Source organism: Pongo abelii, chromosome 13 (genome assembly GCF_028885655.2).
Source record: "Pongo abelii isolate AG06213 chromosome 13, NHGRI_mPonAbe1-v2.0_pri, whole genome shotgun sequence".
In the NCBI taxonomy this organism is placed as follows: domain Eukaryota; kingdom Metazoa; phylum Chordata; class Mammalia; order Primates; family Hominidae; genus Pongo; species Pongo abelii.
This window is the reverse complement of record NC_071998.2, coordinates 12827129-12853049: the sequence shown is the minus strand read 5'-3', so window position 1 is coordinate 12853049 and position 25921 is coordinate 12827129. Positions and strand designations below refer to the sequence as shown.

At 46.2% G+C, this 25921-nt stretch overlaps 1 protein-coding gene across 1 annotated transcript in view; it reads right to left on the bottom strand.

The window, feature by feature from the left end:
- Positions 1-3657: 3657 nt before the first annotated feature.
- LOC134759818 (cell division cycle protein 27 homolog) overlaps positions 3658-25921 on the bottom strand; it is a 30121-nt gene continuing 7857 nt past the window's right edge. The window contains 1 exon segment of the mRNA XM_063714611.1: positions 3658-3716. Coding sequence (XP_063570681.1) covers positions 3658-3716 — 59 coding nt within the window.

Here is a 25921-nt window from a genome sequence, read left to right as displayed (position 1 = left end):
ACTGGAAATGTCCAAGCTGGGGCAGCAGGTCCCATAGTTGCCAGCCAAGACCTCCGCTCCAGAACACGTGGGCTGCTTTCCCCAGGGGAAGGACGTTGTTTTTGCCAGCCACGAATAAATCCATCTCTGTGCACCCTGTTTCCCATTGCCACTGACTTCGTGTAAACTCAAGTCCTGAGTACACAAGAGAGACCCAGGCCTGGCCCCGTGGACACGCCTGGTGCCATGGCTTCCACCTGATGGACTGGTGCACTCTACAAATCTCAGGGACGTCCACACCTAGGAGACAGAAAGACCCTATGAAACGCACCCCCAAAGCAACCAACCAATCCAAGAAAAAAAAACAAAACAAAACACGTCTCAGGGCTCCGTTGGTTTTCCCACTTGGGCGGTCGTGACCACCTGTTCTAGCCTGGCCCAAGCACCCTCCACCTCACCCTGGCCTGCTCAAAGTTGCCCTGTCTACCTGAGCAGAGCCTCCTTCTCCAAGGTTCTGTCTCTCTTGCTCTACAACTCCCTCGCCTTCTCCCTTTCTCTATTTCCCCCTCCACCTCTCGCTCTTCTGTCACCTTCTGTCTCTCTCCTCCTCCACCTTTCTCTCTCTCCCTACATTTCTATCTCTCCATCCCAGTCTCCCCAGCTCTCTTTCAAGCTGTGTCTGTGTCTTTGCCTGTATGTCCTTGTGTGTGTGTCCGTGTGTGTGCTTGTGTGCCTGTGTGCCTGCACCCGTGCGTATCTGTGTGTGTGTCGGGGTGGGTTTGCTCGTGGTGTTGGTGTGGTGTGTCTGGATGTCCGTCAGCCCCTCTTTCCCGGGATCAGGCTGCCGGGGCTCTAGTGCCAGCGTGGGTCAAATCAGGGCCTTCCTTTCCCGTTGGCCATGGGCGGTTACTCGTCGGGACAAGCGACGATTGTGTGGGCATTGTGAGAAAAAGGGCTGGGCAGGCTGTTTGCCCCTGGGCAGCCCTGGCGTCTCTGGGTGTGTGGGGCAAGAGGGGGCCTTGCAGGAGGGGCAGCGAGGGATCCAAAACAATTTTTCTGCCGTAAGGCAGAGGACTGGAGGGGATCCCAGAACTGTGGGCCACGGGCCCTGACGTCTCCAAGCACACCCTGTCCTGAGCCGGCGCAATGTGTTGGAAGCTCGGGAACTCATGAGCTGGGCGAAGGCCTGGAGTGTCAGCGAAAGGGAGGCCTCCTGGTGGGCCTGGAGCCAGGGCAGGGGACTGAGGCATCACAGCCTGATGATGCATTCCTGTTTCCTGCAACATGGGGAGTCTCCAAAATGGCCTGTTTGGAAACTGCAAATGAGAGTGAAGACAAAATGCCGCTTTTCCACGCTTCGCTGAAGGTTTCTGTGTCCCCACAGAGCTCGGGAAACAAACAGTCCACATGGTCACGCTTTCAGGGGCCAGAGACCAGTGATCAACAGGCCACCTTGCAGAGGGCAAAGGAACGTGGAATCCAGAATCATGGTTCACTCGGCTTGAGTGTGACTCCTTTGTGGATGGGAGTATCTGCCTCGTGCTCTGTTGCAGGCTTAGCGTGGGGATAGGCCATCTGTGAACCATGTGGATGAAAAACAGACAACCATTCGAGTCTCAGCTCTGCTCTTTGGGGAATTCGCTCATTCCTTGGGAGGTAGAATTCGTCTGAATCGCTCCCAGATGAAGTAACCCAGGCTGACAATCCCGAGGGCCGGTGAGGGCACTGTCGGCCTACACGGCCTTTGGCCGAGCACTCAGCCTGCACTGGGCACCCAACATTTTCCTAGAGTTCGAGGTCCTGCTGGTCCTGGAGGCAGAAGACAGCTTTTCTCTTTGCCTTCCCTTCTCTGTTTCTTGCTCCTTTTCTCCCTCTGTACATCCTTCCCTCTATTCTTCCTTCTCTCCCTGTCTCCCTCCCTCTGTTCTTCTCTCCTTCCCACTCTCCCTCCATCCATACCTCCATTTCTCCCTCCTTCCCTCCCTCCATTCGTCTCTTTTTCTTTCCCTCCCTCCCTCCATCCCTTCCAAGTTCCCTCCGTTCATCCGTCCTTTCCTCCCTCTTTCACTCCTTCTCACTTTGTCTCCGTTCCTTTCCCCATCTCTGCCTGGCTTCCCTCCCGCCTAGAAAGAGCAGAACCACAGTTTGTGAGAGATCTCGGGGTCTAAATTTAGTAGCCAGGCACTCCACGTGATGCCAGGGAGTATGGCAGGGCACGGGTGCCTGAGTGATGGTGGAGCGGGGGGGCAGTGGAGTTGAGCCACAGAAAAGAGAGCAGGCCTGGCCACTGCCCCGGCCGGTGTTTCCCGGGGTGGAGGTCTCCGCCTACACCACTGAAGAATGCGGGGGCGGGGGGGTACAAGGCGTAGGGGGGCTGGGGAAGGGATGAGAGCCCTGCCTGGGCTGGTCCCAAACCCTAGCTGGCTGCCCACGGACCTGCGCATGGGCAGTAGACGGCCCATCTCTGAGTACCTGTGCTGGCTCTGAAATCCCTGAGATGCTCAGAAAAGAATGACAGCCCTCCTTTCTGTGGAGTCACTTGCCGGACCTGGACTCAGGAATCCTAGACAGGTCAGCTGGAAGGGAAGACACAGGTCTCCATACCGAGCCAGAGGTTCACTGCGAATGAAGGGCCACCCCCTTGTCCCTATCCTTTCCCAACCCTGCGTCCTAAAGCTCCTCCAACTGAGCCCAGTGTTCTTCCTGGCTGAGGAGTGGTTCCAGAAAAGTGGGCTCTTCCACGTCCTTAAACTCCCCCAGTGGCTCCATTGCTAGGAAAGGATGTGGCTTTTGTTGAAATTCTGGGGTCGACAGGAGTTCATATAGCCGGGTGGATACGAGTGCAGATGAACGCTCCAGCTCCTGGAGCGGTTGGGAGGGTGTCTGGATGGCTTACATCTGCTTCTGACACGCAGAGGCCTCCATGGGCGTGAGCTGCGGAGGTAGATGTGCCTCAGCTTAGCGTCCCCACGTGCCCTGGTGACTTGGAGACCCTGGCCCCAGCCCCAATACGGACTCATGTGGGACATGTGCGGTGCAAGCACACCTTGCTCCTGTGACTCAGCCTGAGAGGCTCAAGTTGTCCCACTAAGCAGGTACCCAGAAGGCCGCCTTGCTGTGGGTCCTGGTCCCCCTGCCATCTGTTTGACTCAGCATGAGCGGCCCAAGCTGTCCCATTGAGCACACACCCAGAAGGCCACCATAGTGTGGATCATGGACCCCTGCCATCTCTTTGGGTGCTGAGGTCACCCAGGTGTCTGAGGGTTGGTCAGCGCCACTTCCGAAGGAGCCAGGACAGCAAACCCAAAATCCCCGTGTTCCACGGCAGGTTGGGAGATTCTTTCTGCCTGAGAAGCCTCTCTGAGCTATAGCAGAGGGGTGACAATTGCTGCCTGGCTAACGAAAGCCCCCTGTACCCCACGCCCTGGTGGGGGTGAAGGCGACCAAGGAGGGAGGGTGGCACCCTTGTGGGCCGCATTGCACAGGCCGTCTGTGTGCGTGGGTTCCCTGCCACCCTGGCCTGGATGCCTGAACCTTCGATTCTGACATGAAACCTGAATCCTGGACTCTAAAAGGCAGGTCTCTCTGGCCAGTTCAGGTAAGTGTTCCACTCAAAGCACGCTGGCAGGGCATCTTTTTCGTTCAGGTTACAAACGAGTCCCTTTGCCGTCCTCATCCTCAGGCTTCCGCGGGGAAGGGGCTGTCAGAAGGTGTCGGGAGAGACATCACGGGGGCACCTGGCAAGAATTTCACAGAGAGACAAGGGCAGAGAGTGGCTGGCAGCTCCCGTGCACCTCTGTTGGCCTTTGTGCTTCATGCAGGTCCAGTCAGGAGTCCGACCCCGCCAGTGGCACGTATAAAGACCCACCAGCTTCACCCCTTCACGAGTATGCATGAGTACCCAAGGGCCCTGGATAACCCGCCCTCTGAAGCCAGAGACCACAAACACAGGGCCATGTGTGGTAGGTGAAGGTGGGGCCAGATCGGCCAGGAAGGGGGGGCTTCCGGGGCTGTCTCTCTGAGTTCTCCAGAATTCTACGGAAACTGGAAGTTTCTCTCTGGGCTCACACACGATTTCAGGGAGAAACCACCTTCGAAGGGTGGAGTGTAGAACTGAACATCCATGATAGTCTTGAGTTTTCCATGCCCTCTCCGTGAAGGCGGCAATGCCTGTGGGTGTCGCTGTTGCCGTGATAGTCTCACACACGCAGGTGTGTGGATCGCATTCATTTTCTTTTTTTTAATTTTATTTTTTTATTTCTGCCCCTTAAAGTCAATAATAAAGTCACAAGTGTAAAATGAATGCATTTAAAAACATAAAAATACATTTCAGTGACAAGAAGTATGCAATGATCATGAAAATCTACTGTACACTTTGCCAAAGTCAAAGAATGAAAGACATTACGGAAAACCCAATCTTCAAATATATCCTTAACAAAAACTCTCTCCTGCATAGTAAAAGCATCATCTAAACAGCAGTTCCAACATAGAAAAAAAAAAAAAACTGCAGCGTAGATGGGACAGACAACTTTCCCCAGGTTTTCCTGTTAAAAACATGTGGTCACCAGGAATTCAAGGTAACTTCAAAAGCCACATTTAATTCAGAATAAAATGAACATTTCTGACAGATGACAACAGTATGATACTGATTTTTTTCTTTCCTAGATACAAATCATATGGGGCATTTCTTAGCAGTTTAGTAATCATCTAAGAATAACTGTAGAAATAACCCCAATTCCACCATCCTAGCCACTGATATAAAAAAAATAACCTTCAATTGATACTGCCTTTCACATAACTAAAATATCCTCACTTACTTGGAACAATTTCATGCTTACACATGATCACAAACACTTGTTTTCAGATGTTGTGGAATTATTGGGGCTGAGATTTTTGAAACAATATCTTAATCTTAGCAGAGAGATAATAATCCTTTCACTATACTTTGATTGGGCTTCCTTAACCAAATCTGAGCAACTACTGTAATAATAATCCTGGTGGTAATCCATGATACTCTCAAATTTTTCCCTTTAAGAAATATATAATCCATGTAACTCTAGCAAATATGTTACATTGCACACTTTCTTAATAAAGAATGGCTGTTTCCAGGCCTTATTAGGAAAACAAACAAGCAAACAATGGCAATTACTACCTGTTTTTTATCACTGATAAGCTACAATAAAGATCAAATATGGACAGTTTAATTGTGTGATATTAAGTAAAAAATGAAAACCATTATAGTTTTACCAAAAGAAACATAAAAAATATCAGAAGAAGTCAAATGAACATGGCATGAGTCCCAAAGATTACACTATGATTCTGAACAGGATTTTCCAAACAAAAGGTATCTAGATACAATTTCTGTGAATATTTCCTGTACTAGAAAGATCCAAAGCAAGTGTAGGCTCAGCCCTACCTTGTCAAGGATAAATATTCAGGTAAACTAGAAGTTCCATCCAGTAAAGTGCATCCACTGACCAGGTCTACCATGGCCCTGCTACTTACAGACATCTAAGAAAGTGGCCTCACTCATGCACATTCACTTGTTCTGTGGCCTATCAAGGGTCACACATAACGATGATTTTGCTTTTTTAAAAAAAAGCAAATACTTTATACAGTGAACTATAGAAAAAACAATTCTAAATATAATTTAAAAATTCTAGAGAGTGGGCGCACCCAAGATAGCCGAATAGGAACAGCTGAAGTCTACAGCTCCCAGCGTGACTGAGGCAGAAGATGGGTGATTTCTGAATTTCCAGCTGAGGTACTGGGTTCATCTCACTAGGGAGTGCCAGACAGTCGGTGCAGGAGAGTGAGTGCAGCGCACCATGTGCAAGCCGAAGCAGGGCTAGGCATTGCCTCACTCAGAAAGTGCAAGGGGTCAGGGGGTTCCCTTTCCTAGTCAAAGAAAGGAGTGACAGATGGACCTGGAAAATCGGGTCACTCCCACCCTAATACTGCACTTTTCTGACGGGCTTAAAAAACGGCACACCAGGAGATTATATCCCGCACCTGGCTCGGAGTGTCCTACACCCACGGAGTCTCACTGATTGCTAGCATCGCAGTCTGAGATCAAACTGCAAGGTGGCAGCGAGGCTGGTGGAGGGGCGCTGCCTTTGTCCAGGCTTGCGTAGGTAAACAAAGCAGCCGGGATCTTCGAACTGGGTGGAGCCCACCACAACTCAAGGAGGCCTGCTGCCTCTATAAGCTCCACCTATGGGGGCAGGGCACAGACAAACAAAAAGACAGCAGTAACCTCTGCAGAGTTAAATGTCCCTGTCTGACAGCTTTGAAGAGAGCAATGGTTCTCCCAGCCCGCAGCTGGAGATCTGAGAACGGGCAGACTGCCTCCTTAAGTGGGTTCCTGATCCATGAACTCCAAGCAGCCTAAGTGGGAGGCACTTCCCAGGAGGGGCAGACTGATACCTCACACGGCCAAGTACTCCTCTCAGTCAAAACTTCCAGAGGAATGATCAGACAGCAGCATTTGTGGTTCATGGAAATCTGCTGTTCTGCAGCCACCGCTGCTGTTACAAAGGCAAACAGCGTCTGGACTGGACCTCTAGCAAACTCCAACACACCTGCAGCTGATGATACTGTCTGTTAGAAGGAAACTAACAAACAGAGAGGACATCCACACCAAAAACCCATCTGTACATCACCATCATCAAAGACCAAAAGGAGATAAAACCACAAAGATGGGGAAAAAACAGAGCAGAAAAACTGGAAACTCTAAAAAGCAGAGTGCCTCTCCTCCTCCAAAGGAATGCAGTTCCTCATCAACAATGGAGCAAAGCTGGAGGGAGAATGATTTTGACGAGTTGAGAGAAGTCTTCAGATGATCAAACTAGTACGAGCTACAGGAAGAAATTCAAACCAAAGGCAAAGAAGTTAAAAAACTTTGAAAAAAAATTAGACGAATGTATAACTAGAATAAACAATAAAGAGAAGTGCTTAAAGGAGCTGTTGGAGCTGAAATCCAAGGCTTGAGAACTACGTGAAGAGTGCAGAAGTCCCAGGAGCCAATGCAATCAACTGGAAGAAAGGGTATCAGTGATGGAAGATGAAATTAATGAAATGAAGCGAGAAGGGAAGTTTAGAGAAAAAAGAATAAAAAGAAACGAACAAACCCTCCAAGAAATATGGGACTATGTGGAAAGACCAAATCTACGTCTGATTGGTGTACCTGAAAGTGACGGGGAGAATGGAACCAAGTTGGAAAACACTCTGCAGGATATTATCCAAGAGAACTTCCCCAATCTAGCAAGGCAGGCCAACATTCAGATTCAGGAAATACAGAGAACACCACAAAGATACTCCTCGAGAAGAGCAAGTCCAAGACACATAATTGTCAGATTCACCAAAGTTGAAATGAAGGAAAAAATGTTAAGGGCAGCCAGAGAGAAAGGTCGGGTTATGCACAAAGGGTAGTCCATCAGACTAACAGTGGATCTCTCAGCAGAAACTCTACAAGCCAGAAGAGAATGGGGGCCAATATTCAACATTCTTAAGGAAAAGAATTTGGACCCAGAATGTCATATCCAGCCAAACTAAGATTCATAAGTGAAGGAGAAACAAAATACTTTACAGACAAGTAAATGCTGAGAGATTTTGTCACCACCAGACCTTCCCTAAAAGAGATCTTGAAGGAAGCACTAAACATGGAAAGGAACAACTGGTACCAGCAACTGCAAAATCATGCCAAATTGTAAAGACCATCGAGGCTAGGAAGACACTGCATCAACTAACGAGCAAAATAACCAGCTAACATCATAATGACAGGATCAAATTCACACATAACAATATTAACTTTTAATGTAAACGGACTAAATGCTCCAATTAAAAGACACAGACTGGCAAACTGGATAAAGAGTGAAGACCCATCAGTATGCTGTATTCAGGAAACCCATCTCACGTGCAGAGACACACATAAGCTCAAAATAAAAGGATGGAGGAAGATCTACCAAGCAAATGGAAAACAAGAAAAGGCAGGGGTTGCAATCCTAGTCTCTGATAAAACAGACTTTAAACCAACAAAGATCAAAAGAAACAAAGAAGGCCATTACCTAATGGTAAAGGGATCAATTCAACAAGAAGAGCTAACTATCCTAAATATATATGCACCCAATACAGGAGCATCCAGATTCATAAAGCGAGTCCTGAGTGACCTACAAAGAGACTTAGACTCCCACACAATAATAATGGGAGAATTTAACACCCCACTGTCAACATTAGACAGATCAACGAGACAGAAAGTTAACAAGGATACCCAGGAATTGAACTCAGCTCTGCACCAAGTGGACCTAATAGACATGTACAGAAGTCTCCACTCCAAATCAACAGAATATACATTTTTTTCAACACCAAACATACTCGAAAATTGACCACATAGTTGGAAGTAAAGCTCTCCTCAGCAAATGTAAAAGAACAGAAATCGTAACAAACTGTCTCTCAGAACACAGTGCAATCAAACTAGAACTCAGGATGAAGAAACTCACTCAAAACTGCTCAACTACATGGAAACTGAACAACCTGCTCCTGAATGACTACTGGGTTCATAACGAAATGAAGGCAGAAATAAAGATGTTCTATGAAACCAATGACAACAAAGGCACAACATACCAGAATCTCTGGAACACATTTAAAGCAGTGTAGAGGGAAATTTATAGCACTAAATGCCCACTGGAGGAAGCAGAAAAGATCCAAAATTGACACCCTAACATCAGAATTAAAAGAGCTAGTAAAGCAAGAGCAAACACATTCAAAAGTTAGCAGAAGGCAAGAAATAACTAAAATCAGAGCCGAACTGAAGGAAATAGAGACACAAAAAACCCTTCAAAAAATTAATGAATCCAGGAGCTGGTTTTTTGAAAGGACCAACAAAATTGATAGACCACTAGCAAGACTAATAAAGAAAAAAAGAGAGAAGAATCAAATAGATGCAATAAAAAATGATAAAGGGGATACAATCTCCAATCCCACAGAAATACAAACTACCATCAGGGAATACTACAAACACCTCTATGCAAATAATCTAGAAACTGTAGAAGAAATGGATAAATTCCTCGACACATACACCCTCCCAAGACTAAACTAGGAAGAAGTTGAATCTCTGAATAGACAAATAACAGGCTCTGAAATTAAGGCAATAATCAATAGCTTACCAACCAAAAAAAGTCCAGGACCAGATGGATTCACAGCTGAATTCTAACAGAGGTACAAGGAGGAACTGGCACCATTCCTTCTGAAAGTATTCCGATCAATAGAAAAAGAGGGAATCCTCCCTAACTCATTTTATGAGGCCTGCATCATCGTGATACCAAAGCTGGGCAGAGACACAACCAAAAAAGAGAATTTTAGACCAATATCTTTGATGAACATTGATGCAAAAATCCTCAATAAAATACTGGCAAACCAAATAAAGCAGCACATCAAAAAGCTTATCCACCATGATCAAGTGGGCTTCATCTTTGGGATGCAAGCCTGGTTCAGTATACAAAAATCAATAAATATAATCCAGCATATAAACACAATGAAAGACAAAAACCACATGATTATCTCAATAGACACAGAAGAGTCCTTTGACAAAATTCAACAACCCTCCATGCTAAAAACTCTCAATAAATTAGGTATTGATGGGACGTATCTCAAAATAATAAGAGCTATCTATGACAAAACCACAGCCAATATCATACTGAATGGGCAAAAACTGGAAGCATTCCCTTTGAAAACTGGCACAAGAAAGGGAAGCTCTCTCTCACCACTCCTATTCAACATAGAGATGGAAGATCTGGCCAGGGCAATTAGGCAGGAGAAGGAAATAAAGCGTATTCAATTAGGAAAAAAGGAAGTCAAATTGTCCCTGTTTGCAGATGACACGATTGTATATCTAGAAAACCCCATCATCTCAGCCCAAAATCTCCTTAAGCTGATAAGAAACTTCCGCAAAGTCTCAGGATAAAAAAATCAATGTACAAAAATCACAAGCATTCTTATACACAAATAACAGACTAACAGAGCCAAATCATGAGTGAACTCCCATTCACAATTGCTTCAAAGGGAATAAAATATCTAGGAATCCAACTTACAAGGGACATGAAAGTCCTCTTCAAGGAGAACTACAAACCACTGCTCATTGAATTAAAAGAGGATAGAAACAAATGGAAGAACATTCCAAGCTCATGGGTAGGAAGAAACATATCATGACAATGGCTATTCTGCCCAACGTAATTTATAGATTCAATGCCATCCCCATTAAGCTACCAATGACTTTCTTCACAGAATTGGAAAAAACTACTTTAAAGTTCATATGGAACCAAAAAAGAGCCCTCATCGCCAAGTCAATCCTAAGCCAAAAGAGCAACCCTGGAGGCATCACGCTACCTGACTTAAAACTATACTACAAGGCTACAGTAACCAAAACAGCATGGTAGTGCTATCAAAACAGAGTCATAGATCAGTGGAACATAACAGAGCCCTCAGAAATAATGCCGCATATATACTGCTATCTGATCTTTGACAAACCTGAGAAAAACAAGTAATGGGGAAAGGATTCCGTATTTAATAAATGGTTCTGGGAAAACTGGCCAGCCATATGTAGAAAGCTGAAACTGGATCCCTTCCTTTCACCTTATACAAAAAATAATTCAATATGGATTAAAAACTTAAACATTAGACCTAAAACCATAAAAACCCCAGAAGAAAACTTAGGCATTACCATTCAGGACACAGGCATGGGCAAGGACTTCATGTCTAAAACACCAAAAGCAATGGCAACAAAAGGCAAAATTGACAAATGGGACCTAATTAAACTAAAGAGCTTCTGTACAGCAAAATAAACTACCATCAGAGTGAACAGGCAACCTACAAAATGGGAGAAAATTTTCGCAACCTACTCATCTGACAAAGGGCTAATATCCAGCATCTACGATGAACTCAAACAAATTTACAAGAAAAAAAAAACAACCTCATCAAAAAGTGGGCGAAGGACATGAGCAGACACTTCTCAAAAGAAAACATTTATGCAGCCAAAAATCACATGAAAAAATGCTCACCATCACTGGCCATCAGAGAAATGCAAATCAAAAACACAATGAGATACCATCTCACACCAGTTAGAATGGTGATCATTAAAAAGTCAGGAAACAACAGGTGCTGGAGAGGATGCGGAGAAATAGGAACACTTTTACACTGTTGGTGGGATTGTAAACTAGTTCAACCATTTTGGAAGTCGGTGTGGTGATTCCTCAAGGATGTAGAACTAGAAATACCATTTGACCCAGCCATCCCATTACTGGGTATATACCCAAAGGACTATAAATCATGCTGCTATAAAGACACATGCACAAGTATGTTTATTGAGACACTATTCACAATAGCAAAGACTTGGAACCAACCCAAATGTCCAACATTGGATTAAGAAAACGTGGCACATATACACCATGGAATACTATGCAGCCATAAAAAATAATGAGTTCATGTCCTTTGTAGGGACATGGATGAGATTGGAAATCATCATTCTCAGTAAACTATCCCAAGGACAAAAAACCAAACACTGCATGTTCTCACTCATAGGTGGGAATTGAACAATGTGAACACAGGGACACAGGAAGGTGAACATCACACTCTGGGGAATGTCATCGGGTGGGCAGAGGGTGGAGGGCTAACTTTAGAAGATATACCTAATGCTAAATGTCGAGTGCTAAATGGGTGCAGCACACCAGCATGACACATGTATACATATGTAACTAACCTGAACATTTTGCACATGTACCCTAAAACTTAAAGTATAATAATAATAAAAAAATTCTAGAGAGTTAAGATAACCTCATTTTTTAAAATACTGAAAATGTAAAGGGTGCATATAAAAAGTTGTGCTAAGTACATACTTCCTATTTTAATAATTCACTTGCTTTGCTCTTAAAATCTCTATGAGAGAAGTTGATATTTTACTCATGTCTTTTGGAAAGAGATTCAAAAGCAAAAGTAGCTGTGCTGTGAAATTTCATAAAACTTGTGGGATTTTTACAAGCTAAATTATTCAGTATTTTGTATTGTTATTACAGTCATATATTGCCCGGAATATATATACAGCAACCCAGCAACAGTGATTGCAACAAAATTAAGGTAAATAGGTCTACAATCATTTGATTTCCTTATTAGATAAATGAAGTTTTCATAGAGGCAATGCAAATTCATATCAGGTTACATAAGTTTAACTATCATTTAAACCTTATATAAAATTAAATCTAACCGTCACAACTGCAAATCTGTAAGGAATCACTGTCAGGAATCTACAGACTTGGCTCGTATTTACATTCGACCCACACTTAGAAATTTCATAAATGATGAGATGCAGGCCAAGGGGATTCCTCAAAGGGCTCCACCCAAAAGGAAAGGAAAGAGAGTTAAACAGAGAATTACCACTTACGTATTTGTGGGTAATCAGCTTATTCCTCAGCCTCTAGACAGTAAGGATGAAAAAATGGAAGAAGATAGCAAAGAAGAGGAAGAAAAAGATCACAGTGAAGCGATGAAGCCAGAGGAGTAACCTCAAAATTTACTGAGAGAAAAAATCATGAAACTGCCCCTCCCTGAATCTTTAAAAGATTACTTGACATATTTTAGAGACAAATAACTTAGATCAAGAAGAAAGAATGCCTACTGATAATTCCTTTAGTCCTGAAAATGTAGCATTTGTGAGGAGTTAAAAGAATTATTTCTTTCATCAGAGCAAATTATAGTGGAAAAAATATCACTTGTTGCTCTCAGTAACTTAAATTATGTATTGAGGGAATAAAAGAATCCCTTTTATAAAATCTATTTTTCTTTAAATCTTGGAAAACTGTTGTTTTAGCTCAAAGTGATTTTAAAGTGGAATGCAACAGTAGTCAAGACTTGTGTACCATAAATTCTTTTCTGATTCCTTACGAATCTCGTTCATTTTCATGTAGAAAATGAGAGCGAAACTACAGAGAAAAGAAACGCCTGGTGCATCACAGCCTGACGATGGTTTCCTGTTTCCTAAGACATGGGGAGTCTCCACTATGACCTGTTTCCAAAGAGGAAACTTGAAAGGAGAGCGAAAACACAATGCTGCTTTTCCACTATTCTCTGGAGGTTTCTGTGTCCCCCACAGAGCTCGGGAAACAGTCAAAATGGTCACGCTTTCGGGGGCTAGAGACACATGAGCAACAGGCCCCCTTGCAGAAGACAAAGGAACGTGGAACCCGAAACCACGCTTCAGTTGGCCTGAGTGTGACTCCTGTGTGGGCGGGACTATCCACCTCACGCTCCGTTACAGGCTCAACGTGGGGCTATCTCATATGTGAACCATGTGGATGAAAAATGGACAATCACCCGAGTCTCGGCTCATTGCTCTCTGTGTAATTCGCTTATTCCTTTGGAGACGAAATTCGTCTGAATCGCTCCCAGATGAATTAACCCAGGCTGGCGATCCAGAGGGCCGGTGAGAGCCCCGCAGGCCGACGCGGCTGTGGGCCGAGCACTCAGCCTGCCTTGGGCACCCAACATTTTCCCGGAGTGCAAGGTCCTGCTGGACCTGGAGGAAGAAGACAGCTTTTCTCTCTGCCTTCCTCTCTTTGTTTCTTGCTCCCACCCTCAGTCCCTCTTTCCCTCCGTCCCTCCCTCAGTTCCTCCCTTCCTCCCTCCCTCCCTCCTTCCCTCTCTCCCTCCTATCCCTCCAAACCTTCCAAGGTCCCTGGGTCCATCCGTTCTTTTCTCCCTCCATCGCTCCCTCCCTCTCTGTCTCCGTTCCTCTCCCCATCTCTGCCTGAGTTCCCTCCCGCGTATAAAGGGCAGCACCCCGGTTTGCGCGGGGTCTCGGGTCTGCATTTAGCTGTCAGGCACTCCACGGTGATGCCGAGGAAGCTGGCTGGGCAAGGGTAGGCTAGTGACGGTGGGGCGGGGAGACAGAGGTGGCGAGATGCGAAAAAAATAGTAGGTTTGGCACCTGCCCAGGCCAGTGTTTCCCGGGATGGAGGTCTCCGCCCACCCCACTGAAGAAAGCGGCGGGGGCGCAAGAGGGAAGGGATGAGAGCTCCGCCTGAGCTGGTTAGAAAACCTAGGCTGCTGCCTGCTAACCCGCGCATGAGCAGTAGACACTCCACCTCCCAGTACCTGGACGGGCCCTGGGATCCCCGGGATGCTCAGGAAAGAATGACAGCCCTCCTCTGAGTGGAGTCTCTCATGGGACCTGGAACTCAGAGATCCTAGGCAGGTCAGCTGGAAGGGAAGACACGCCTCTCCATACCGAGTCAGAGGTTCACCGCGAAAGAGAGGCCGCCGCCCTGCCCCCTCCCCGCCCCAACCCCGCTTCCTAAAGCTTCTCCAGCAGAGCCCGGTGTTCTTCCTGACTGAGGAGTGGTTCCAGTGGAGCGGGCTCTTCCACTTCCTTCAGCTTCCCCAGTGGCGCCGGATCTAGGAAAGGTTGTGCCTTTTGCTGAAACTCTGGGGTTGACAGGAGCTCATCTAACAGGCTGGAGGTGAATGTAGAAAAGTGCCCCGGCTCCTGGAGCGGTTGAGAGGTGCCTGGATGGCTTGCATCTGTGCTTGATGCGGAGGCCTCCGGGGTAGATAGCTTCGGAAGTGGAGGTGCCCCATCTTTGGTTTCCCACACCGCCCTGGGGACCTGGGGCTCCAGACCCACCGCGGACTCTGGTGGGACAAGGGTGGTGCAAACACACCTTACCCCGTGACTCAGCTTGAGGGGGCCCAAGCTGTCCCACTGAGCATGTGCCCAGCAGGCTGCCATGCTGCAGATCCTTGTCCTTCTGGCATTTTTTGGGGTGTGGAGGCCACCGAGGTGTCTGAGGGTGGGACAGTCCTACTTCCAGAGGAGCCATGGCAGTGAACACAAAAATTCCCACGTGCAATGGCAGGTTGAGAGATTCCTTCTGCCTGCACAGCCTTGCTGGGCTGGAGCGGGGGGACGGCCCTTGCTCCCTGGCTCACGAAAGCCCCCTGTGGGAGAGCCCCAGGCATGCAGGGCGTGTGTGGTGCAGAAAGCCCCGTTCCCCATGCAGAGATATGGGTGAACTCGATTGAGGAGGGAGGAGGATGACACCCACTGGGGGTGTTAATTAGTAACCACAGTGGCCTCAAAGAGCTCAAATGGAAGGAAGAATTGCACGTCTCTCACTTTAAGTAAAGAGCTAGAAATGATTAAGCTTACTGAAGATGTAAAATTTTCATCGATAGAGAGACGTCAACACTTGGCTTCAAAACTTCAAAGGATGGGCTGACTGTCTTTGAGGACCACTGCAGTTGGTGACTTTAAGTTACAGCCAATGCTCATTGACCACTCTGAAAATCTCAAAGCTCTTAAGAATTATTCAAAATCTATTCTTTCTGTGCTCTAGAAATGGAATATCACTGTCTAAGTGACAACACAACTGTTAACAGTATGGTTTACTGAATATTTTAATCCCATTGTTGAGACCTACTGCTCAGAAAAAAAAAAAAAAAAAAAAAAAAAAGAGTCCTTTAAAGGGATTGCTGCCTGGCCTGGTGCAGTGGCTCACACCTATAATCCCTGCACTTTGGGAGGCCGAGGTGGTTGGATCGCCTGAGGTCAGAAGTTGGAGACCAGCTTGGCGAAAATTATGAAACCCCATGTCTAATAAAAATACAAAAAAATTAGCCGGGCATGGAGGTGGTACTTGTAATTTCAGCTACTTGGGAGGCTGACACAGAAGAATGGCTTGGACCCTGGAGGCGGAATTTGCAGTGAGCAAAGACCACGCCACTGCCCTCCATCCTGGGCAACAAGAGGGAAACTATATAAAGGAGAGGAAAAAAAAAAAAAAAAGGAAAGAAAAGAAAAAAGGAAAAAAGATTGCTGCTTATTAATAATTCTCCTAGCTACCCAGAAGCTTAGTTGGAGATGTACTTGGAAATTAATGTTATGTTCATGGCTGCTAATACAATATCTATCCTTCAGCCTGTGGATCAAAGAGTGGTTTTGACTTTCAAGTGTTTTTATTAAATAATAAATGCATTTTGTAAAGGTATAGCTGTCATAGATAGTAATTTCTTTGATGAGTCTGGATAAACTGAATTGAAAACCTTTTGGAAAGCTTTCACCATTAATCCCTTCATGATATTTCAAACTCCTCCCATGAATCACAAATGTCCTTAATAGCAAACGCCATTAAGAACATTTGTGTTTGATGGGAGGAGGTTGAAATATCAACATTAACAGGAGTTTGGAAGAAGTTGATTCCAGCCCTCATGGATGACTTTGAGGGCTCAGGATGTCAGTGGAGGAAGTCCCTACAGATGTAGTAGAAATCGCACGATAATCAGAATTGGAATTAGGGCCTTAAGATGAGATTAAATTGCTGTAAACTCATGATGAAACTTGAACAAGTGGGGAGTTGCTTCTTATGGATGAGCAAAGAAAATATTTTCTTGAGATGGAATCTACTCCAGGTGGAGATGCTATGAACATTGTTGAAATAACAACAAAGGATTTAGAATATTCCATAAACCTAGTGGATAAAGCAGCAGCATGGTTTGAGAGGGTTTACTCCAATTTTGAAGGAAGTTCTACTGTGGATAAAATGTTATCAAACAGCATCACATGCTACAGGGAAATCTTTTGTGAAAGGAACAAACTTCATTGTTTTAAGAAATTGACACAGGTACCAAAACGTCAGCAGCCCCCATACTGATCAGTCAGCAGCCATCAACATAGAGGCAAGACCCTCACTGTAGAGAAAAGAAAGAGAGATCAGACTGTTACTGTGTCTATATAGTAAGAAAAGACATAAGAGACTCCATTTTGAAAAAGTCTTGTACTTTAAACAATTGCTTTGGTGAGATGTTGTTAATTTGTAGCTTTGCCCCAGCCACTTTGCCCCAGCCACTCAGACCCAACCTGGAGCTCACAAAAACATGTGTTGTATGAAATCAAGGTTTAAGGGATCTAGGGCAGTGCAGGATGTGCCTCGTTGACAAAATGTTTACAAGCAGTATACTTGGTAAAAGTCATCGCCATTCTCTAATCTTAATAAACGAGGGGCAAAATGCACTGCAGAAAGCCGCAGGGACCTCTGCACTTGAAAGCGGGATATTGTCCAAGGTTTCTCCCCATGTGAAAGTCTGAAATATGGCCTCATGGGATGAGAAAGATGTGACTGTCTCCCAGACCGACACCCGTTAAGGGTCTGTGCTGAGGTGGATTAGTAAAAGAAGAAAGCCTCTTGCAGTTGAGATAGAGGAAGGCCACTCTCCTGCCTGCCCCTGGGAACTGAATGTCTCAGTATAAAACCCGATTGTACATTTGTTCAATTCTGAGATAGGAGAAAATCCGCCCTATGATGGGAGGGCAGACATGTTTGCAGTAATGCTGCTTTGTTATTCTTTACTCCACTGAGATATTTGGGTGGAGAGAAACATAAATCTGGCTTACGTGCATGTCCAGTCATAGTACCTTCCATTGAACTTAATTGACATAGATTATTTTGCTCACATGTTTTTTGCTGAACTTCTCCTTATTATCACCCTGCTCTCCTACTACATTCCTTTTTGCTGAAATAATGAAAATAATAAGCAATAAAAACTTCTCCTTATTATCACCCTGCTCTCCTACTACATTCCTTTTTGCTCAAATAATGAAAATAATAAGCAATAAAAACTGAGGGAACTCAGAGACCGGTGTCTGTGCAGGTCCTTGGTATGCTGAATGCCGGTCCCCTGGGCCTACTATTTCTTCTCTATACTTTGTCTCTGTGTCTTACTTATTTTCTCAGTCTCTCATCCCACTTGACTAGAAATATCCACAAGTGTGGAGGAGCAGGCCACCCCTTCACTCACCAGCAAAAAGATTATGACTTGGTAAGGTTCAGATATTCATTAGTATTTTTCAGCAATGAGGTATTTTAAGTTAAGGTATGTACATGGATTTTTAGACATAATGTGATTACTAATTAATTAATTAATAATTATTAAATACTCATTAGACTACAACACAGTTTAAGCATAACTTTTATAAGTACTGGGAAACAAAATGTTTATGTGACTAATTTGATTGTAACATTTGCCTTATTGTGGTTGTCTGGAACCAAACCTACACTATCTCTGAGTATTCTTGAAAGTTTTTGGTTGTTCTTTGTTTTGAGAAGGGGTTTCGCTCTGTCACCCAGGCCAGAGTGCAGTGGCATGATCATAGCTCACTGCAGCCTCAAACTGCTGGGTGAAGTGATTGTTCTACCACAGCCTCCTGAGTAGCTGGGACTACAAGCATGCAGCAATATGCTTGGATATATTTTTTTTTTTTGAGACGCAGTGTCGCTCTTTAGCCCAGGCCAGAATGTAGTGGCTCTATCTCGGCTCACTGCAAGCTTTGCTTCCCGGGTTCATACCATCCTCCTGCCTCAGCCTCCCGAGTAGCAGGGACTACAGGTGCCCACACCAGGCCCAGCTAATTTTCTGTATTTTTAGTAGAGATGGGGTTTCACCGTGTTAGCCAGGATGGTCTCGATCTCCTGACCTCGTGATCCACCCGCCTCAGCCTCCCAAAGTGCTGGGATGACAGGAATGAGCCACCGCGCCCGGCCTGTCTTTTCTTTCTAGTGGCACAAGCCCCATGGAGTGTGGTGCGTCTGATCTACGATGTTTTTGAACAGTGTAGAAAGTGTTGCTGTCTGTATTTAATTTTTTCCTACATGTATGGCTGCAATCGATCACAAGATCAATAAGCCCTTCTCCTTATTCTACTTCCCTTTCTAGCAATGGAGAACTTTGATTGGATTTTTCCTGCCTACAGGCAGGAATGAGTCTGCTGTTTTCTTTTTTAAACCCGAGGGGACTGAGCCTGAGGGCCCAGAGCGCGGCCACCCTCCGCCAACCCCCAACTGGTGATTGTGGTGGTGGTGGTGGTTTTGTGTTCCAGCTTCTGTTCTGTTGTTGTTGTTGTTGCTGCTGTTGCTGCTGGTGCTGTCGTCGTTGTTTTGGTATTTTACAGACTTAGGGGGTGTAACTGCTTGTTTGTTAGATCAGCATACTACTGCCTCCGGATGTAGAAGTGGACCTCCAATGTATCTGATATACACGTGGCGAACGTTGTCTCTGACGGGTGATTTATTCATCCCTCGTCCCCCTGTTGTCCTCCTCCTCCCTTTTGGAGTGTCTGTTATTTCCATCTTGATGACCGTGTGCGTACCCACTGTTTACGTCCCACTTTTAAGCAGAAGGCAGTTCACTGGGTATATACTTGCTTCCAGCTGTATCCATGTTGTGGGAAAAGACGTGAAATCACTCTTTTTTGTGCCTACACCGTTAGAGAATTTTAACTTTCTTGGTGATTGTTTTTCTTTTTTCTTTTCTTTTCTTTCCTCCTCCTCCCCCTTTTTTTTCATTTTTTCAGCTGGGCTTTCCTACTTGTGTTGCTCATTTGATCAGGTTGGTCTCCTGGCCTTGACACTTCTCCCATCACATCCACCGCCTGGTTGCTGAAATGATCATCTCTTGTAAAATGGAAAAGACAAAAAAAATAAAGAGAAAGACAAAAAGTATGGGGTGAACGTTTCTGTTGCCGCCTCCCAGGGTGTACCTTGGACCCGATAGGAGGGAGGGAGCTTGCCTGGGTGGGTTTTCTGTGCTAAATCCTCCCGGGGGCTTCCTTCCCTCTCCCCCTTCTCCCTGCTTCTCCCCCAGCCAAGGCTCCCACTGCCGCTGTGGGATTTTTCCGTGGGAGAGGTATGGGAGAGGACTGATGCACCTTCCAGATCTATATCCTGCCAGACGTCTCTGGCTCAGCGTCCCCCACCGGCTCTCTGCCACCTTCCAGCGAGCTCTGAGGCTGATGCCCCGCCCCCTTCAGGTCCCACCACCCTCCCCCGGCTGGCTGTTGCCTAGTGACCCCAAGGGAACTGCGATGATGCTTTCTTTTTTCTTTTTTTAAAATTTTATTATTATTATACTTTAAGTTTTAGGGTACATGTGCACAACGTACAGGTGTGTTACATATGTATACGTGTGCCATGTTGTTGTGCTGCACCCATTAACTCGTCATTTAGAATTAGGTATATCTCCTAATGCTATCCTTCCCCCCTTCCCCCACCTCACAACTGTCCCCGGTGTGTGATGTTCCCCTTCCTGTGTCCATATGTTCTCATAGTTAAATTCCCACCTATGAGTGAGAATATGCGGTGTTTGGTTTTTTGTCCTTGCAATAGTTTGCTGAGAATGATGGTTTCCAGTTTCATCCATGTCCCTACAAAGGACATGAACTCATCATTTTTTATGGCTGCATAGTATTCCATGGTGTCAAATCCTCCAGTGAAGACTTCCACCAGATACCCCAGGTGGGCTGGATGGGATGAGACTGGACAACCCCGGACCATGCTGTTCTTGGGGGTATGTTGACATACAGGGTGGACTGGCAGCCCCAGCATTCTAAAGGGTGTCCAGGTATGGAAATGTCACATAGGATGTCCTCCGTCCCGTCAGCCTGCCTTCAGCCTCCTCAGGCATGAAGACAACTTCCCATCAGAACCTCTTTTCTTTCCTCTCTCCACCACACACATGAGACGCATGAGAGGGAGAAACAGCTCAATAGATACTGCTGACCTTCATTTGTGGAACCTTCAGTCATCTACACACAGACAGGTGAATAGAGAGGTACCCAAATCAAACACCATTTCCGCTTCCTCATGGTGGGATTGGTCTCTCTCTCTCTCACACACACACACAATTTCCATATCTAGTTCACAAACCACAATAATTTACCGTTTTCACAGTATGCAATCTGAGTAAAACCCACCCCACCCTCCACCCGGCGGTTGACAAAACTCCTTCTCTACAATTTATAAAAAAGATCATCTGGGCTGGGCACAGTGGCTCACGCCTGTCATTCCAGCACTTTGGGAGGCCAAGGTGGGTTGATCACTTGAGGCCAGGAATTCAAGACCAGGCTGGCCAACATAGTGAAACCCCATCTCTAGGAAAAATAGAACAATTACCAGTTCTGGTGGTATAGGCTTGTAATCACAACTACTCAGGAGACTGACGCAGGCGAGTTGCTTGAATTAGGGAGGCCGAGGTTGCAGTGAGCTGAGATCATGCCATGGCAATTATTGAGACAGAGCGAGACTCTGTCTCAATAATAATTATAATATTATTATAAGATTAGTTTTGCGTGGTAATACCTGCCTGTAGCCGCAACTACTCGGGAGACTGAGATAAGGAGAAGAACACTTGAGGCTCCACAGGTCGAGGCTTCAGTCAGCTGTATCCTGGGCAGTCACCAGTCAAGGAGATATGCCCCTCCCCGTTTTCTTTTCTTTTCTTTTTCTTCTCTTTTCTTCTCTCTTCTTCTCCCTCCCTCCCTCCCTCTCTTTCTTTCTTTCTTTCTTTTATTTCTTTCTTCCTTCCTTCCTTTCCTAGCTGACTGCCTTCCTGCCTTTCTTCTTTCCTCCCTTTCTCCCTTCCTCCTTTCCTCCTGCCTCAGCCTCCCAAAGTGCCGAGATTACTGGCGTGAGGCACCATGCCTGCTTGGCCTAAAGAGACACCCTTTGAAAGTAAGACACAGACAGCGCCTTCTAGTGATCTGATTGATTGATTAACTGATTTAGAGGCAGCGTCTCACTCTGTCACCCTGGCAGTGGTGCCATCATAACTCACTCACTGCAGCGTGGATGCTCCTGGACTCAAGCGATCCTTCCACCTCAGCCTCCAGAGTAGAGTACCTGGGACCACAGGCACACGCCACTGTGCCCAGATAATTTTTATTTATTTATTTATTTATTTTTTCCCCAGACAGAGTTTCTCTCTGGTTGCCCAGACTGGAGTTCAATGGCACGATCTTGGCCCACCACAACCTCTGCCTCCTGGGTTCAAGCGATTCCCCTGCGTCAGCCTCCCCAGCAGCTGGGACTGCAGGCATGTGCCACCACGTCTGGCTGATTTTGTATTTTTAGTGCAGACGGGGCTTCCCCATGTTGGTCAGGCTGGTCTTGAACTCACGACCTCAGGTGATCCACCCTCCCCGGCCTCCCGAAGTGCTGGGATGGCAGGCATGAGCCACCGAGCCTGGCCTTCATTTTTCAATGTTTTTCCACAGATAGGGTCTCATCATTTTGTTGCAACCCTCCTGACCCGGTGCCTCAAAGTGCTGGCGTGACAGGCATGAGCCACTGTGCCTGGACTCTGGGGAATGATTCACGACCACGACCACTGTACTGATTCTTTCTTTCTTCTTTCTTTCTTTCTTTCTTTCATTGATTATTTTTTATTATTGATTGATTGATTGATTGATTTTGAGATGGAGTCTCGCTCTGGGCGCGGTGAGGCGAGGTGAGGTGCAATGCTTTGGAAGCCGCAGCACCGCCTTCTAAAGCCCCTTTCAAATGCACAAAGCCCTATTCGCTTCCTGGACTTGGAGCTGATGCCTTCCATTGCCTTGGGTTTCTCTCCATTCAGAAGCTTTTACAGGCACAACCCCACCCAGAGGCTGGCTACGGCTGAGGATTATGGGATGATGTGGGGCTGGAAACTCTTTCACCCATTGTTGCAAGCTCAGCCAAGATACCCCCGACCCCCATCGCTTGCTCACCCTTTGAGATCCCCTCCCTCCACCACCTTGGAGGCTGACCTCTTACTTTAATTTCTGTCTTTCTTCCTTTCCTGCGTTTGAGGAGTGTGTGCAGGAATGAGGGAGTGTAGGGGGAGGGGGTGTGGGGTGGGGACAGAGGTGAACGTCCTAAGGGTCGATTTAGTGTCATGCCTCTTTCACCGCCACCACCGAAGATGAAAGCAACAATCAGTTAAATACCGCGTGTTCTCATCCATAAGTGGGAACTTATAGATGAGAGTTCTGCGTGGGCAGAACAAGGGACACGAGAGACACGGGAGCCTACTTGAGGGAGGAGGGTTAGAAAGAGAGACAGCTTCAGGAGAAACCAAAACAGATCGAAACATGAAAACTGTCGAGTACTGCGCTCAGTGTCTGGGTGATGAAATCATCTGCACACTGAACCTCCCATCAGAAGCTTACCTATGTAACAATCTTGCACATATATGCTTGAACAAGAAATGAAGTTAGAGGAAAAAGAGAGAGAGAGGGAGAGAAGGAAAGAGAGATAGAGAGAAGTGAAACAAAACACCACCTCCTTGACCTGAGTCAGGGGGTTTCTGGCCATTTGGGGGAACATTCAGCGACAATGTAGTATTTGGGCCTGTTCTTTCTTTTTTTCTTCGTTTCTTTTTTTTGGACTGACTCTCTCTCGCTCTGTCACCCAGGCTGTGGTGCAGTGGCGCTCTCTTGGCTCACTGAAACCTCTGCTTTCCGGGTTCCAGTGATTCTTCTTCGGTAGCTGGGATTACAGATGCGCACCACAACAGACGGCTAATTTTTCTATTTTTAGTGGAGATGGGGTTTCTCCATGTTGGCCGCGTTGGTATTGAACTCCTGACCTGAAGTGATTTGCCCTACTGGGCCTCCCAATGTGCTGGGACGACAGGCCTGAGCTGGAGGAATTTCAGCGTTTTAAAGTGCCAGCCCTGCCACCTTTCACTGTGGCCCTTACACTCAGAATGACGTGTCCTCTCTGCCATAGGTTGACTCTTTGAGTCCCCTATGCCATTGCACTCTAGCCTGGGCAGCAAGAGCGAAACTCCATCCCCCCACCTTTCTGTGCAAAAAATAAATAAATAAGTAAATAAATAAATAAATAAAATATCCACACATGACCTGTAAGTGCGTGTTCCCATGAGTGATTTCTAATAAATGGCACTGTACACTGAAAGCAGTGGCACACGTCTGTCATCCCAGCACTTTGGGAGGCCGAGTTTGGAGGGTCACGAGGTCAGGAGTTCAAGACCAGCCTAGTCAACATGGTGAAACCCCGTCTCTACTGAAAATACGAAACTGAGTTGGGCGCGGTGGGGCAGGCACCTGTAATCCCAACTACTCGGGAGGTTGAGGCAGGATAATTACCTGAACCTGGCAGGCAGAGGTTGCAGTGACCCGGGATGGCGCCATTGCACTACAGCCTGGACGACAGAGTGAGATTCGGTCTCTAAATAAATAAATAGAAAGAAAGAAAGAAAAGAAAAGAAAAGAGAAGAGAAGAAAAGAAAAAAAGAAAAGAAAAGAAAACCAGAAAAGAAAGAGAAAATGAAAGAAAAGGCACTATATCGCTACTCGGCTAGGACCTTCTCTCTTTCTGTGTTTCTCTCTGTCTCTCTCTGTCTGTCTTTGTCTTTCTCTATCTGTCTCTTTCTCTGTCTGTCTGTCTCTTTCTCTCTATCTCTGTCTCTCTCTCTCTGCCTGTCTCACTGTGTCTGTCTTCTGCCTAACTCTCTTTCTCTGCCTGTCTATCTCTCTCTGTCTCCCTCCCTGTCTGTTTCTCTCTCTCTCTGTCTCTCTCTTTCTGTCTGTTTCTCTCTGTCTCTGTCTGTCTCTGTTTCTCTCTGTCTCTCTCTGTCTGTCTCTGTTTTTCTCTGTCTGTCTCTTTCTTTTTCTGAGTCTCTCTGTCTGTCTCTCTCACTCTCTCTCTCTCTGTGCCTATCTTGTCTTACTGTCTTTCTCTACCCATCTGTCTCTCTCTCTGTCTGTCCCTCTTCCTCCCTGTCTGTCTCTCTCCCTCTCTCTCTCACTCTCTGTCTGTCTGTCTCTCTTTCTGTCTGTTTCTGTCTCTCTGTCTCATCTCTGTCAGTCTCTCTTTCTGTCTGTCTCTGTCTGTCTCTCTCTCCCTGTCTCTCTCACGGTGTCTGTCTTCTGTCTTGCTCTCTTTCTCTGCCTGTCTCTCTTTCTGCCTGCCTTTCTGTTCTCTCTCGATCTGTCTTTCTGTCTGTTGATCTCTGTCTGTCTCTGTCTCTTTCTCTGTCTGTCTGTCTCTCTCTCTTTTTTTTTCATATGGAGTCTCACTGTGTCGCCAAGGCTAGAGTGCAGTGGCACCATCTTGGCTCACTGCAAACTCCACCTCCCAGGTTCACGCCATTCTCCTGCCTCAGCCTCCCGAATAACTGGGACTAGAGGCGCCCGCCACCAAGCCCGACTAATTTTTTGTATTTTTAGTAAAGACGGGATTTCACCGAGTTAGCCAGTATGGTCTCGATCTCCTGACCTCGTGATCCACCCGCCTCAGCCTCCCAAAGTGCTGGGATGACAGGAATGAGCCACCGCGCCCGGCCTGTCTCTCTCTTTCTTTCTTTCCTCTCTCTCTCTCTGTGTGCCTATCTTCTGTCTTACTCTCTTCTCTGCCTGTCAGTCTCTCTCTCTCTGTCTGTCTCTCTCCCTCCCTGTCTGTTTCTCTCTCTCTGTCTCTCTCACTCTCACTCTCTCTGTCTCTCTCTCTTGCTGTTTCTCTCTGTCCGTCTCTGTCTGTCTCTTTCTCTGTCTGTCTCTCTCTTTCTTTCTCTCTGTCTCTGTCTCTCTCTCCCTCTGCCTGTCTCTCTCACTATGTCTCTCTTCTGTCTTACTCTCTTTCTCTGCCTGCCTGTCTCTCTCTCCCCCCCTTTCTGTTTCTCTCTATATATCTCTCACTCTCTCCGTCTCTCTCCGTCTGTTTCTCTCTGTCTCTGTCTCCCTCCCTGTCTGTCTGTTTCTGTCTCTGTCTCTATCTCTGTCTCTCTCTTTCTGTTTCTCTCTGTCCATCTCTGTCTTTCTCTGTCTGTCTCTCTCTTTCTCTCTGTCTCTTTCTCTCTCTCTCTGCCTGTCTCTCTTACTGTGTCTGTCTTCTGTCTTACTCTCTTTCTCTGCCTGTCTGTCTGTCTCTCTCTCCCTCCCTTTCTCTCTCTCTCTGTCTCTCTCTTTCTGTTTCTCTTTGTCTGTCTCTGTGTGTCTGTCTGTTTCTCTCTTTCTCAGTCTCTCTCTCTGTTTCCTCTCCGTCTGTTTCTGTCTGTCTGTCTGTCTCTCTCTCTGTCTCTCTCCCTCCCTGTCTGTCTGTTTCTCTCTGTCTCTGTCTCTGTCTCT